The sequence below is a fragment of the Anser brachyrhynchus genome (assembly GCF_964034855.1).
Source record: "Anser brachyrhynchus genome assembly, chromosome: 1".
In the NCBI taxonomy this organism is placed as follows: Eukaryota; Metazoa; Chordata; class Aves; order Anseriformes; family Anatidae; genus Anser; species Anser brachyrhynchus.
Genome location: NC_137694.1, coordinates 44,984,003 through 44,998,637, shown reverse-complemented (window position 1 = coordinate 44,998,637; position 14,635 = coordinate 44,984,003). Strand labels below are relative to the sequence as shown.

The 14,635-nt window shown below is 46.8% G+C and overlaps 4 protein-coding genes across 4 annotated transcripts; 2 read left to right on the top strand and 2 right to left on the bottom strand.

The window, feature by feature from the left end:
* Nucleotides 1–1,521: 1,521 nt before the first annotated feature.
* LOC308196239 (histone H2A-IV) lies at nucleotides 1,522–2,310 on the bottom strand. Its single transcript, XM_080595003.1, has one exon. The coding sequence runs from the start codon at nucleotides 2,269–2,271 to the stop codon at nucleotides 1,882–1,884; it is 390 nt and encodes a 129-aa protein (XP_080451129.1). The 5' UTR covers nucleotides 2,272–2,310; the 3' UTR covers nucleotides 1,522–1,881.
* A 152-nt stretch (nucleotides 2,311–2,462) lies between these two features.
* LOC308196222 (histone H2B 7-like) lies at nucleotides 2,463–3,037 on the top strand. Its single transcript, XM_080594942.1, has one exon. The coding sequence runs from the start codon at nucleotides 2,478–2,480 to the stop codon at nucleotides 2,988–2,990; it is 513 nt and encodes a 170-aa protein (XP_080451068.1). The 5' UTR covers nucleotides 2,463–2,477; the 3' UTR covers nucleotides 2,991–3,037.
* Nucleotides 3,038–12,784: 9,747 nt separating this feature from the next.
* LOC308196212 (histone H1.01-like) lies at nucleotides 12,785–14,478 on the top strand. The gene has a single exon (XM_080594916.1). The coding sequence runs from the start codon at nucleotides 12,825–12,827 to the stop codon at nucleotides 13,500–13,502; it is 678 nt and encodes a 225-aa protein (XP_080451042.1). The 5' UTR covers nucleotides 12,785–12,824; the 3' UTR covers nucleotides 13,503–14,478.
* Nucleotides 13,888–14,493, bottom strand: LOC308196258 (histone H2A-IV). Its single transcript, XM_080595042.1, has one exon. It carries the CDS (start codon nucleotides 14,450–14,452, stop codon nucleotides 14,063–14,065), a length of 390 nt encoding a protein of 129 aa, XP_080451168.1. The 5' UTR covers nucleotides 14,453–14,493; the 3' UTR covers nucleotides 13,888–14,062.
* Between the last annotated feature and the right edge of the window lie 142 nt (nucleotides 14,494–14,635).

Below are 14,635 nucleotides of genomic sequence, written 5' to 3'. Positions count from 1 at the left end.
CGGGGCCGGACCGGTCCTCACAGCCCCGGGGCGGGCCCAGGCCGCCCGCAGCCCCGGCTCGCCCGGGGTGCTGAGTCCTCTGTGACTCCTCGTGGCAGGCATTCGATCCTTCCTCCTTCTTTATGCCTTTTCAGGAACCAAGGTGACAGTACGGAAGCGACCGATAATTTCTCTGGGCCCTTTAGGCGAGACGCTGAGTGTTCACGCTCACCTTATAAGAAACGTTTTCAAAAATAAAAACAAAAATCCATCCACTTACCCAGTTCTGGAAGTTCACTTTTATGAAGCATCTCCACGGAAGTGTCTGGCTGTACAAAATGCATTTGAGGCCTGAGACCCTTCATGGTTCAGACCTCACGCAGCCCTATAGGCTTATTTACTGTTTTTAAGGCTCTGTTTTCCGAATATATGATTGGAAACTACAGATATATAACGCAAAAATTAATTATGCAACAGGGAACTAGGAGGGACATTTACAAGAATAATTATGAATATCGTATCCTCCATACCTTTGCATTTGAACTTTTGATCCCAGAATACTCATTTATAAGGTAAAAAAATCCCAAAGGTTGTTCTTCTGAAAGTCTCTACAGTATAGGAGCTAGAATTAAGGTCCTCTCACACAACATCGGGATGATCCAGGTGTACCCAGGGGGGTTCAAAGGGCCCCTCCTGCATTTCTGCTGCAATCCTCAGTGGCCGATACAAAGAGAGTTTCACACCGTGGAACAAACAGATGGGGAGTGGAGACTTTCCTCCCCCGGACTGGGAAAACATTCCCAAGTCAATTTAAGGAAAACTAAAGTCAATTAGCACCAGGTGTACAGATGTGTTAGCCCACATCTTTCTTGGGAAGTACCGGGGGGTAGAGGAAGGGAAATCCGAGGATCCTCGCTGAAGCCAGGAGAAAGACGCCGGAGGCAAACAGAGCGACACAAAAGAAAACGCTGAAGCTGCCATAAGGGCGCATCGCATCCCGCTGGGAGCCCGACAGCCCTTCTCCGAGCCGCCCCCGAAGCCGGCCGGGAGCTGGGAGCTCCCCGCGCGTTCCGGGCCAGACGCGGCGCATCCGGCCGGGAGCGATGGAAAAACGAAACCGAAAGCGGCAGCAACAGCGCAGCGCGGGGGCAGCGGGGCGACGGCAGCCTTCCTCCGCCTGAAAGCCTCGGGCAACTCCGCCAAGATACGTAACAGCTTTAACGAGCCGATATAAAAGGAAAGCACTAAGGGGCCTGAGGCAGGGAATGATAATCCTTTCTCCTGGGAAAGAACTAGGACTGCATGTTATTTTTTTGGTATGTTTTTATTTTGTTAGCGTTTTTTGTTTGCTTTCCTTCCCTCCCCCTGTTTGAAAATGAGTTGCCTGCGAGAGGCTCCATACCCCGCGCACACGCAGCCATCAAGGGCTGTGGGACCCTGGTTCCAGACCGGTGGAAACACCACAACCCTAGTAGAGCTCATGCAGCACCCAGGCTGAACGCCTCAGCCCTGTGTTTGACAGGCAAATCAGGGCAAAAATAATACAGCATAATGCATTGATTTTATTATGTATTACCCTGTAGTTACAGCCATATGGAGACTTTACAGCAACACCAAAGTACATTTGCTAAGATATGTTGCAAAAGCTTAACACCCTGAAAGATCTGTTCTCCCACCCCACCCCAATCCAACCCTAACAAAAAAAAAAAAGTCACAAAAGTAACTATCACCACCCAGACAGGCAGTGTTAGGACAAACACAAACATGAAACAACTTACACATTTGCATCAGCATTCATTAGAAAAAACAAAACTACAAAGTATGACTCAACTCTTTATGAATTTTGTGGGTGGCTCTGAAAAGAGCCTTTTGGGGTTGTTTCCAGATCTGTCGTAGATGTGTTCACTTGGCCTTGGCCTTGTGGCTGTCGGTCTTCTTGGGCAGCAGCACGGCCTGGATGTTGGGCAGCACCCCGCCCTGCGCGATGGTGACCTTGCCCAGCAGCTTGTTGAGCTCCTCGTCGTTGCGGATGGCCAGCTGCAGGTGGCGGGGGATGATGCGCGTCTTCTTGTTGTCGCGGGCCGCGTTGCCCGCCAGCTCCAGGATCTCGGCCGTCAGGTACTCCAGCACGGCCGCCAGGTACACCGGGGCGCCGGCGCCCACCCGCTCCGCGTAGTTGCCCTTGCGCAGCAGCCGGTGCACGCGGCCCACGGGGAACTGCAGCCCGGCCCGCGACGAGCGCGACTTGGCCTTGGCCCGCGCCTTCCCGCCCTGCTTCCCGCGCCCAGACATCGCAGCCACTCCGGGGAACACCGCACGCAGCGACCTGCCCGAGGCCGCCCCCGCCCCCTTATATTCAGCTCGGGCGGACCGCCGGCGGCGGCGCTGATTGGCTGAGGGGGAGGCAGAACGCCGGCAGCCAATGGCAGCGCGAATCCAAAGGCGTCCAATGTCCAAGTCCGGCGTTCGGTGACGACACAAAGCCAAACTTCCAGCCAATGGCGGCGCGCAGCGGTGGAGCCGCTGCTCTGCATCGCGCCGCTATAAGAGCGGCTGCGGCGGGCGGGTGCGGCACTGCGCTGCTGCGAGGGAAAGAGAGCGGTGTAGTTTGTGGGGAGAGCGTGATCGCCATGCCTGAGCCGGCCAAGTCTGCGCCCGCGCCCAAGAAGGGCTCCAAGAAAGCCGTCACCAAGACGCAGAAGAAGGGCGATAAGAAAAGAAAGAGAGCCCGCAAGGAGAGCTACTCGATCTACGTGTACAAGGTGCTGAAGCAGGTGCACCCCGACACGGGCATCTCGTCCAAGGCCATGGGCATCATGAACTCCTTCGTCAACGACATCTTCGAGCGCATCGCCGGCGAGGCGTCGCGCCTGGCGCACTACAACAAGCGCTCGACCATCACCTCGCGGGAGATCCAGACGGCCGTGCGGCTCCTGCTGCCCGGCGAGCTGGCCAAGCACGCCGTCTCCGAGGGCACCAAGGCGGTCACCAAGTACACCAGCTCCAAGTAGAGCGCCGCGGATCCTGTTTTTAACCCAAAGGCTCTTTTAAGAGCCACCCATGTTTTCATTAAAAGGGCTTTAATTTCCGTTAAATATTAGCAAGGGTATGTTCTCTGAACTTAAATACATCTTCAATATGGATGACTGAATAGTCCGTGTGTTATAACTATAATTTTGTCTGCTGGTCCTGACGGTTTGGTTGCAAACAAATATATTGCTTTCTATGCCATAGTCATAACTTGATTTTAGTAATTTCTTTACCACCACCCTTTACTGCACTACTCTGGGCTACACTGTTAATTACCTGTGGCAGTTCTTGCATATGTGTGACACTGCTCAATGAGCATCCCTGGTGTGTGCAAGAGCAGAAAGGGAAAGTCGTGTCGATGCTCAGTCCTTTGTTCTTGCTCCTGTATCAGCTTTACTTTAGCAGTAACGTACATAAGCAAATATACTTAAACCCTGTGAAATCTTTAACAAATCCAATAAGAAAACATTTATACTTACATTACACTTACATACATTAGAGGAGATTATTAGGTATTTCATAATATTTCTCTATTCTAAGGTTGCTAATGCAAGACCATGGATTATTTTAGCGGGGAATAGTATTCAGATGGATGAGGTCTAGCATTGTTACTTTTTGTGATTTCCCAGCCTCTACTGCCCCCTGACGGGCTCTCCCGAGTTTTCTAGGCACCGTATGTTTTATAAGGTCAAGTAACAGATCTTATCTTCAGTGGGAAAACTGCAACAGCAGAATGAAAAAAGTATATATATTTAAGGTGGTCTTGAAAGCCATTATGCAAGCTAGATTTACAGGACAGAGAGCATTGAAGAAGCCTTTCAAATGAAAAAGTGGGTGGCTCTGAAAAGAGCCATGAGAGTCACAAAGGATTGATATGGGAGCAATGTACCTGAGCTGGTGTAATGGGTGACCACTTTAGTGCCCTCAGAGACAGCGTGTTCGGCCAGCTCAAGCCACATGGCTGTCTGGACCTTCCGCAAGGTGATGGGCAGTGCCTGGGCTGGCACAGCCGCCACCCGGGAAGAGCCCCCGGCCCACGACTCGCGGAGCCGGTAGGTTAAATCCTAACGGAGGAGGTTAATTGTCTAAAGAGGCAATTTAAGCCCGTGCAGCATCGCTCCTCGTTGGCTGGAATGGCAGTGGACGCCGCTGCCGAGGGCTGCGTCACTCATTGATGAGAAAAACCATGGGCGGGAGGACCCTAGCCCATGGCCAGAGATGTTAGGGTATTTGTTACCCACGGATGTTACCGTTAAGGGGCTGTACGGTTGTTTTCCCGATGAAAATTGGGATGCAGCAACGCCAGGCAGTCTCAAAGTTCACTGTAATAAGCCTTCTGTGCTGGGACCCCGGAGCGCTTGGGCAAGGACATCAGGTCTTCCTTCTGCTGCGTCAAGACACAGTGCTGTGGTGTCCACCTCACGTACAGCATCGTTCACCCCTTTCTTATTGGATCACTGAGCCCGTCCCTCACAGCAAATAACCACAAATGAAGAATCAGAGAGGACAGCCCACAGCAATCAGACTCAGGACTGAGTCACAGCAGGGCACTGACCTGCTTGCACAGCACCAGCCCCCGCTGCTCCCTCTCCTCCCCATTTTCCCCAGCTGTTTCCTCCTCAGTTCCCTTGAGTTTTAGGCCTGCACACTCACTCCATTGCCTCACATGGCAGCTACACCTGCAGCTCCAAGCTCCACACACGGACAGCCCGGCAGGAGGGATCTCCGTGCGGGAAGGGAGTTCTCCAGCAGAGCTCCCAGCAGGAAGTGGCCCCTCACCCTGTGTGGCACAGGGCAATATGCATAGGTGGCACTCGGGACAACCCAGCACCGTGCCCTTCATCAGCCAATATCCTTCACTCAGTCCACACTAGGGGCAAGTATTCCAGGAGTCTTCCTACCTCCCATTCATCAGTAACACATTCTCATTTGCACAAATTATGCAGGAAATCCACCCTCTGCCTAATTATGAGCTACACATGATAGTTATCATTCATTGATTTTCTGTGCTATCGTTAGCCACACAAGAACAAACTCATATGGGCCCAGCATAGTTGAATAGTTAACAACGGTAGGAACATCTTGGCATGAGACGAAGATAAAGTGTGAAAGTGCCTCCTTTCCTCAGAACTATGACTACCATCACTGATGTGAGCAAATATTTTACCAAATAGCTTAACACTTTGATTTGCATATGACCCGTACCCTTAGAAACTCTCATTTATTATTATTATTATTATTTATAAGAGGAAGAGATTTTAAATTTAAACCCTATTATTTAATTTTGCAGACAAGCAATTGTCTTCTCTCTGCCACTTATTGCCTGCCAAATACTCTCCCTAATAGACACAGGTGTGTATTACATATTGTCTGGGAGAGAAAGGTAAATGCCATGGAAAGAGATGGTAAAAAACATCTGGAATCAGCAACAGAAGGTTCACCAGGCAGCATAAACCAGTTTTCTTTTGGGAGTTCACCAGGCAATCACAAGCATAAGAAAACAAAAACATATTAGTCACCAAGGTCTGTTAGATGACTTGCTAGACGCATTGTGCTAAATTAGATGGAAAGCTGAGAAAGAGGAAGCTGAAATCATTCCTCCGGCATGGGTCTACCAACCTGATGTCAAAGAAAATGGGAATTTACTTAAGACAAAAAAGAAATATGCACATTTTAAAGACGCGGTTTTAGCACCCTTTTGTTCTCTTGAAGCACTGTCTTTCCCACAGGAACAGCATGCAGAGACACACAACCAGCCTGTGCTTCCCCTGGCCTTTTGTGTGCTTTCCAGTTTTACAGAAGAGTGGATTCCCTGAGCACAGAATGACATTTGGAAGAAGAGTTTTGGGTTCCGGTTCCATGGGAACCCTTATCCAGCAATACAGAACAAAAATGCCTTGTACACTGTGTTCACTGCGTAGAGGAAGATTTCACTCCAGTTCTGCTTATGCCTCTGCACTCGACAGGACTCTGTTCCCACAAGGAAACCATGCTTCGTTTTTCTAGGTCCTTTTCCCCCCTTTCCATTTGCCAGACTTGAAGGCAACTTGTGGCAGGATATCTTGGATTCTCAAGATACCTGCTGCTGGGTTAATATCAGGGTAGATTCCCCCTGATTTGTGTAAAGATGACCTATTGCTTACTCGGAACGACCCAGTTCAGGATTGCTGTTTGAATGAATATTGACTGCAAAGTATCATAGGTGTCAACAGTACTGCCCATCGGCCTCCTCTGTCTTTGCTTCCTCTTTCTTTCGCCTCTTCTCCCTCATCCACCTCACCCATCTGAAGGTGCCTCCTGTTCATTTTTTCTCATTTCCAGGAATCTGCTACACTCCAGCACTCCTTCTCCCAGGGATGAACCATTTCTTCTCTACAGCATGCAAGCAAAGCCTGACATTATAAAACATGCAAAATCTACCTCCTCCCTGCCTCATCAAATGCGCCCACTTTGTATCCCTGGATTGAGGTTTTGAACTACAGCAACTCAGCAAAGAAATGTGCTGAACATCACTGTGGTTGGTCTAGACAGACAGGTGAAGCTTGTAGCAGGCATTAAGCACCAGAGAAGATATTTTTATCATTCCTTTGTCCAACTGAACAAAGAATAGATACCACCCTCCCCACCCTGCCTCAGTTGTCTGTGTGCAGTCAAGCACACGGGGGTGGATCTACAGCAAGAAAAGAATGGACAAAGGAGATAGACAGTGGCAGAGGTGACACAGTGATGTAAATGGTTGAATAGTTTAAGGAGAGACCAGAACCCCAGGGAACCTGTGAACCAAAGCTGAGCAGCACTGACCACCTGTCTCAGGTGCCCATATGCCCAGGAGACAGTTGCCAGCATCCTACAGGGAAGCGGATATTTCTGGTCACCCACACAGTCCTATGCAGTGGTCCTACTGACTGGTGACGTAGCCAGGGTAAGGACCCACAAGCCATGTTAGGAAGGCATCACAAAAACAGGAATATCCCAGTGATTTTTGCTGGTACCAAGACTCATCCTGTGAATACTGGGCTGCATGTAGAGAAATCTTGCTAGGGAAGTTTCCAGAATGCTCTGTAAGGCCCATAACATTTATTTATTTATTTATTTATTTATTTATTTATTTATGAGGGGGAAGGAGGAAACAGGGGATAGGGACTGGAGGAAACAAGTGAAAAAGCTTATAGGAGGAAAACAAACAAACACACACACAAAACAAACAAACAAAAAAAAACCCAACACATAACAACACAATACTATAATTCGCTGGGTATCACCAAGAAGGAAAGGACTACCAACTCCTGAAATACATAGGTTTCCCAACCTCAAAAAGTCTGGGAAGGAGCTATGAATACCAACTTTTCAGCATCTCATCTGTGTTCTCAGTGCTCATCTTGCAGTCCTCTGTTGCTCATATACCGCAGGCTACAAGGAGGAAGGGTAGCATAGATGTCTTCCTCCTCCTGAAGTACCGCAGCTGGCGGCACTATTCCCACCTGTTTAGTACTTCTTTCCAGAACTGATCAAAGATTTTCTCCTGAGCCAAGGCACCAGGCAATTAAGAAGCAGCTCAACCACACCACATCTGCCTGCACTGCCTACTGATGTAGGAGACCATGCAGGACTTTGGAGTTCTGCAACGAGGTGTACTGTCACACATCTGCCAATTATTATTTCACCCTGACAAAACATATACCCACACTCCTGCAGGTGCCAGTTAGAAGTCAAAATTAACATCTCGTTCTCACAGTCTTGAAGTGCAAGTAAAGACTTGGCCAGGTGAACCAGCACTTTTACTGAGGCTGTTTGTGGACAGCCTAGGACAATGCCTCCTCCTTCTCCAGAGTAAAGCTGCAGTGGAAGGGAGCCGCTGTTCCAGCAGGGACAGGACAGACAGCAGTGGTCCAAACATGCAGCACTGGGAGATGCTGGATGACATGCACAACGTGTGCTGCAGCAAAGAAACAGTCAAGTTAAGGTGGCATTGGGAAGTGATTTTTGACATGTTCACATTTGCCAAAAAGATCCTGAATGTTTGCCTGAACAACTAGAAACATTCAAATTCAGTATCAGTGATACACAGAGTTTCCATTCTGCACATCCTTCTGGTCTCCAAACTGCTGCATACTTTTTCCAGACACGTCATATGCTGTGTCTCCTGTGACATGCCCAGCTTATTAAAGGAATAAGGTAAATGGAAAAAAGATGAATGGCTACTTTCTACTTGAATCTGCATTTCTTATCAGTAAATTTAAAATTTTTTAGAAATCATTGATATACACATATAAAGTAATCCAGAACAGTAGTATTTTCATATTGTATTTTTTCATTTCATTTTCATATTTCATTTTGTATTTATATCACATTGAAATGAAACTTTATATTGACTGATTGAGCTGAACTGACTCTTGAAATTATGCCTTAATTTGGAGCTTGGAATCTAGTAAAAACTACACATTTATTCTACTTTTTCTTGGAAAACATAAAATGCTTTCACTTCCTATTCTTGCAGACTTGCCTTGTTAGCCTATTCTCTACTTCTCTAGTCTCCATTGTTTCTTCCTATATTTCTAATTTTATTTTATTTTATTTTCATAGTTTTAGCTTGTCAGTAGCTCAAGTTCCATGCTACTTTTGTGCTGATTTTTTAATAGTCATCTTCCCCACATGCAACTTCTGTCAATTTCCACACTTGCTTTTAATCTTTCCTTAAAATGTCATTTTTTGGGGGGCAGGGAGAGTGTAATGATGTTGATAGTGCAGAACCAATTACCTGGAATGCAAGCTTATATGGAGGTACCAATGAAGTCAAGAGGGATAACTTCAGAGTGTAGAATAGAATTTACAATTGGAAAATATATATATATCTTACTTAATAGTTAATAACAAGTTTTATAAAATTCAACTTTTATATTAATTATGAGAAAATAGGTTGTATGCCCATTTTGGAAAAAAAAAAAAAAAAGTTAAATCAACAATTGCCGCAAAATCTTCAACTATTCCATCTTTTGTGTCTTGCTAGTGTATTTCTCAGGCTCTTTCGAAAGTAATTCATCAAATGATATGTAACTATAAGAAGCAATTGGCTGATGTTAGATAGCTATGCTGACACCCCTTTAATTTCAAAGGAAGCTGTGAGATAGAAATTGGCCAACAGCAACTCTATCTTTTGCGGGTTGACTGATAGCCCTGCTTGAAAACTTTCTTTTTTTTTAAAATTAGTAATCTTGTTTCTAGTTAGACAAAGTGGGCAAACCATCTTGTGGTTACATGGTTATACTACCTGGACAAGACTGAGAGTGCTGGGGATGTTCAGCCTGAAGATGAGAAGGCTCCAGGGTGACCTCACTGCAGCCTTTCAGTACTTAAAGGAAGCTTATAAAAAAGATGGAGGGCGACTTTTTGCTCAGGCAGGTAATGACAGGACAAGGGGGAATTGTTTTAAACCAAAAGAGGGGAGATTTAGATTAGATGTTAGGAGGAAATACTTCACTCAGAAGGCGGTAAAGCACTGGAACAGGTTGCCCAGAGAAGTTGTGGGTGCTGCACCCTTGGAAGTGCCGAAGACCAGGCTGGATGAGGCCCTGGGCAACCTGATCTAGTGGGTGGCATCCCCGCCCATTGCAGGGGGGTTGGAACTAGGTGATTTTTAAGGTCCCTTCCAAACCAAGCTGTTCAATGATTCAATACGTGGTCTGGAATGATCAAGGAGCTATTTCTCTTTTGCTTTGCATCAAACTAAAACTGAATGTTTGAAATCTGAATAATTTTGCAGGGAGTTCATTTTAACAAAAATGGAAAAGGTTGTATAGACCTCTTTAACTAGGTAATGGCAAACTTTCTGCCTCTGGCTATCATTTTCTTATATAAAGATAATACTGATCTATCTGAGAATTTTAAAACTCTATGAATAATAAAATCCTTTTATTATGGGGAAGAATCAGTCCCGGACACTAAGCAGTATGCAATAGTAACTCTTTCCTATTGAGATACAAAAGCTTTTTGTTTGTTTTTTTTCATGTAAAAATGTATTATGATTTATAACAGCAAGATAAATCAGTTTTTAAATAAAATCCCACATCCATAGCTGAAAAGTGTACCACAAACCACCCTAAGCCTGACAGATTTCCATTGCCTTGAGTGACTTTGTGACTTCATTTATTTTCTGGGTGTATCTGGACTACCCAAAAGTCAGAATTAATCTAAATGAATCACATATAAAAAGTGTTAATGAAATTCAGCATCAGTATAGATATTAGCTCCAAATTCACTTGATCTCCTTCTGTTGTTGCTATACTTTTGCATGTGATGCCATTCTGTTGTTTGTCTTTTGTAGAAAAAAGCCACTCGAATGCTACCACATCTCTTGGCAGTTTCTCACACTGGGTACTAGCACCACTGACAATCTTTAAACTGTCCCCACTATTGCCCCAATCTACAAGAATGTCTGTGTGATATTATATTATTGAAAGAAGAATTGAAGAAAGTCAAATGACTGCATTTTCATAATATCAAATGATTTACTAAGGTCTCCTATTCTTTCCCACATTGTACTGCATGTTTCTGAACAAGTAACTCCTCTATCCAGCCCATCCTCAGAAATTAATTTTATACATATTCAGTTTATCCCACATCACAGACTCCTGGCTTGGAAAAAGAAACCGCACCCCCTACCACCCCCGCCACCCTGTTTTTTCTCATCTGCCAGTTCAAAACATGAGCTCCTTTTCATGTATGTGCGTGTGCATGTTTTGCCACTCTCTGACCTTGTAACAGGGGAAGGGAAATTTATGATAATAGGAACGCAACCTGGACAAGCCAAAAGAAGAATTTTCCAAAAGCTGCTATGCCCTCATTTCTTTGTTTAAGCGGTTTCCTCTATGACCTACAAAAAAAAAAAAAAAAAAAAAAAAAAAAAGCCTGCTGGCTTTTTTTGTGCTGAGAAAACTGCTGAGAAAAGGAAAACCTGTGCTGTGGTTGTATGTTATTCCGTCTCATGTGAGGCCTCATAGCAAGACAAAAGCCTGCTGCTGCATCCTGTCTTCTCACCTTAGTTCTGTTTATGATCTCTTCTGCAGCAGCAGTTAATAACTGGAAGGCAAAGTGGGGGTTATTTTCTGTTTTCATGAGGGTTCATCCAGTACCCTCTGGACAGATGCTATCTGGACGGGTCCTATTTGGATCCTATTTCTACAAGTCTCATGGACTATGGCACTGGCCATCTTGATCCATGCTTTAATGTTTACATACAGAGAAAAAAATATGTGCTGTAAGATGGAAGATTTGTAGCTATGCTTTACATATTTAATGCTGTGTTCCATGTATTCGTGGACAAATGAAATACAGGATTATAATTATAACTTGTATATTAAAATGAGAATGATATAGAGGACATGCCAACAGAAACATATCTCTCATTATAACCTGGACATTATTAAAACTCATAATACTAATTATGACTTTCGAGATCCACACATGATCTTCTAGAGTAAAGAAATGCTAAGAAGAAGAGGAGACAGCAAGTATATGCATATGAATTGAGAAATCTATTGGTCGTATTTACAAAACTTAGCAAATACTGTGCCATATTGAAATTCAATTTAGAAAGATGCACTTATATGCAAAATAAAGTTCTCACAGGTTATTTAACAGCATTCTTGACCTGAAATTTAAAAAAAAAAAGGACATTTTAATGAGAAATAGTGAACTATTGTTGTATTGTAGAATTTCCTCTTTACGGTTTCCTTTAATCCCCTGCTCTAATTTACCTCAGTAGTACTAAGGAGATGATTGATTAAGCCACTGGATTTAAATCATAATATTAAAGAACTTCCTGCAGTCTAACCTGGCTACATTTTATTATTTGTTTTTCATAGGGAAAACATGCACATCACACTTTGATTATTTTTTGCTCAAGTGCTCTATTGGGCTGACGAAATGCCCTGAAGTACAGTACAAAGATAAGCACAAAAATAGACACTTGGTCTTAAAATCCAAAAATATGAACAAATGTGCCTATCTTGCTTAATGAAAAGAACTCTTTTGGAGAAAGAAACAGAAATATAATTAAGCAAAAGGTTAATGCAAGAATGCAGAAAAATAAAGGAAACAGGAAAAACTTCTCTATCTTCTTATAAGATGTTGAACATATCAGCTAATTGAAAAGACCTGGTTTTAATGTAAACATTTCTGGTGAAAGACATCTTTCTTTTACTTTTTATAAGCCCTGTGTAAAGCTATATAGGGCACTATGCCCGAAGGTTTCATTATTTTTAAGAGATGAAGCCGTATTACGGGAAATAACTCATAACCCAGTTTCAGAGCTCAGAGGCTACTTTGTGTTACTTGCTTCTTTTCAAAGCTAATTTAAGCGATGAAAATGACTCGGGATTACCTCCATTTTAGACTACCCTGATGAAAAACCGTCTCAGGAACACGAATCCGCTGCCAGTATGGCAGTGCTGTCAGAAGCAGAGTTGTAATTCAAAAGTAAAAATAAAAATCTTACTGTCCGGCTCTGCGTGCAATCCCCAAACTCAAGGATTCCAGCCTCGCACGAAAACCATTTTAACCCTGAGGCGAAAGAAACGCGAAAAGACCAAACTACCTTCTGTCCCCAGCACCGCCGTTAAGAAACGGGGTGCCGCGGTGACGAATTTTTACGAAAAACACACTTTTTCGAGGAGGAAGAAACACAAGCCGAGAGGCAGCGCCGGGCGGCGGGGCGGGGCGGGCTCTGCAGCGCACCAATCAGCGCCCGCTGCGCTCCCATAAATAAGGGCCCCGCCGCCCGCCGCCAGCCGCTGCGCCCCGCTCCGCGCCGCGCTGACATGTCCGAGACCGCGCCCGCTCCCGCCGCCGAGGCGGCTCCCGCCGCCGCCCCGGCCCCCGCCGCCAAGGCCGCCGGCAAGAAGCCGAAGAAGGCGGCGGGCGGCTCCAAGGCGCGCAAGCCCGCGGGCCCCAGCGTCACCGAGCTGATCACCAAGGCCGTGGCCGCCTCCAAGGAGCGCAAGGGGCTCTCCCTCGCCGCGCTCAAGAAGGCGCTGGCCGCCGGCGGCTACGACGTGGAGAAGAACAACAGCCGCATCAAGCTGGGGCTCAAGAGCCTTGTCAGCAAGGGCACCCTGGTGCAGACCAAGGGCACCGGCGCCTCCGGCTCCTTCCGCCTCAGCAAGAAGCCCGGCGAGGTGAAGGAGAAGGCGCCCAAGAAGCGGGCGGCCGCGGCCAAGCCCAAGAAGCCGGCGGCCAAGAAGCCCGCCAGCGCCGCCAAGAAGCCCAAGAAGCCGGCGGTGAAGAAGAGCCCCAAGAAAGCCAAGAAGCCGGCGGCTGCTGCCACCAAGAAGGCTGCCAAGAGCCCCAAGAAGGCGACCAAGGCTGCCAAGCCCAAAAAGGCAGCGGCAGCGAAGAGCCCGGCCAAGGCGAAGGCGGTGAAGCCCAAAGCTGCCAAGCCCAAGGCAGCCAAGCCCAAGGCAGCCAAGGCGAAGAAGGCGGCACCCAAAAAGAAGTAAGCCCCCATGGAAGAAAAGTCTTGATCCGCACTTAAACCCAACGGCTCTTTTAAGAGCCACCCACACATTCTCTAAAGGAGCTGAAATACTCTCTTCAACGTTAACATAATAAAATGCAGTAAAATCTGCTGAATAACTCACACTGAGGCAACTCACACTGATGCATATGACTTTTCCATTGAGATAAATATGGACATTTCTTGATACTCCTCCAATTTTCACTGCAATTATGGGGAAAGCTTTTTGCTTTTATTTCCAGAGAACTGAATTCTTACCTTTTTCTACAAAATAGGGTAGCAGCCATTACTTACTGCTTTCCCTTGCTCATCGACATATGCACCTACCCAAGAAAAAAATGAGACTAGTAAAGGAAATAATGTTCACGTGTAAGAGAAAAATAACTCCACGTTCAATTAGAAATTGGTATTTCTTTTAGTAGTAAATAACACTTAAAAAAAGAAAAAAAAAGCAATCGAGCTCTTTTACGAATTCTGTGGGTGGCTCTGAAAAGAGCCTTTGGGTTTCGATAGGAAGGGCTTCCCGGGCGCTGTTCTCCGTGTTCACTTGGCCTTGGCCTTGTGGCTGTCGGTCTTCTTGGGCAGCAGCACGGCCTGGATGTTGGGCAGCACCCCGCCCTGCGCGATGGTGACCTTGCCCAGCAGCTTGTTGAGCTCCTCGTCGTTGCGGATGGCCAGCTGCAGGTGGCGGGGGATGATGCGCGTCTTCTTGTTGTCGCGGGCCGCGTTGCCCGCCAGCTCCAGGATCTCGGCCGTCAGGTACTCCAGCACGGCCGCCAGGTACACCGGGGCGCCGGCGCCCACCCGCTCCGCGTAGTTGCCCTTGCGCAGCAGCCGGTGCACGCGGCCCACGGGGAACTGCAGCCCGGCCCGCGACGAGCGCGACTTGGCCTTGGCCCGCGCCTTCCCGCCCTGCTTCCCGCGCCCAGACATCGCAGCCACTCCGGGGAACACCGCACGCAGCGACCTGCCCGGGGCCGCCCCCGCCCCCTTATATTCAGCTCGGGCGGACCGCCGGCGGCGGCGCTGATTGGCTGCGGGGGAGGCAGAACGCCGGCAGCCAATGGCAGCGCGAATCCAAAGGCGTCCAATGTCCAAGTCCGGCGTTCGGTGACG

Excerpts from the sequence above, each read along its gene's own strand:
- LOC308196239 (XM_080595003.1), bottom strand. The coding sequence starts at position 2,271 with ATGTCTGGGCGCGGGAAGCAGGGCGGGAAGGCGCGGGCCAAGGCCAAG.
- LOC308196222 (XM_080594942.1), top strand. The coding sequence starts at position 2,478 with ATGGCGGCGCGCAGCGGTGGAGCCGCTGCTCTGCATCGCGCCGCTATA.
- LOC308196212 (XM_080594916.1), top strand. The coding sequence starts at position 12,825 with ATGTCCGAGACCGCGCCCGCTCCCGCCGCCGAGGCGGCTCCCGCCGCC.
- LOC308196258 (XM_080595042.1), bottom strand. The coding sequence starts at position 14,452 with ATGTCTGGGCGCGGGAAGCAGGGCGGGAAGGCGCGGGCCAAGGCCAAG.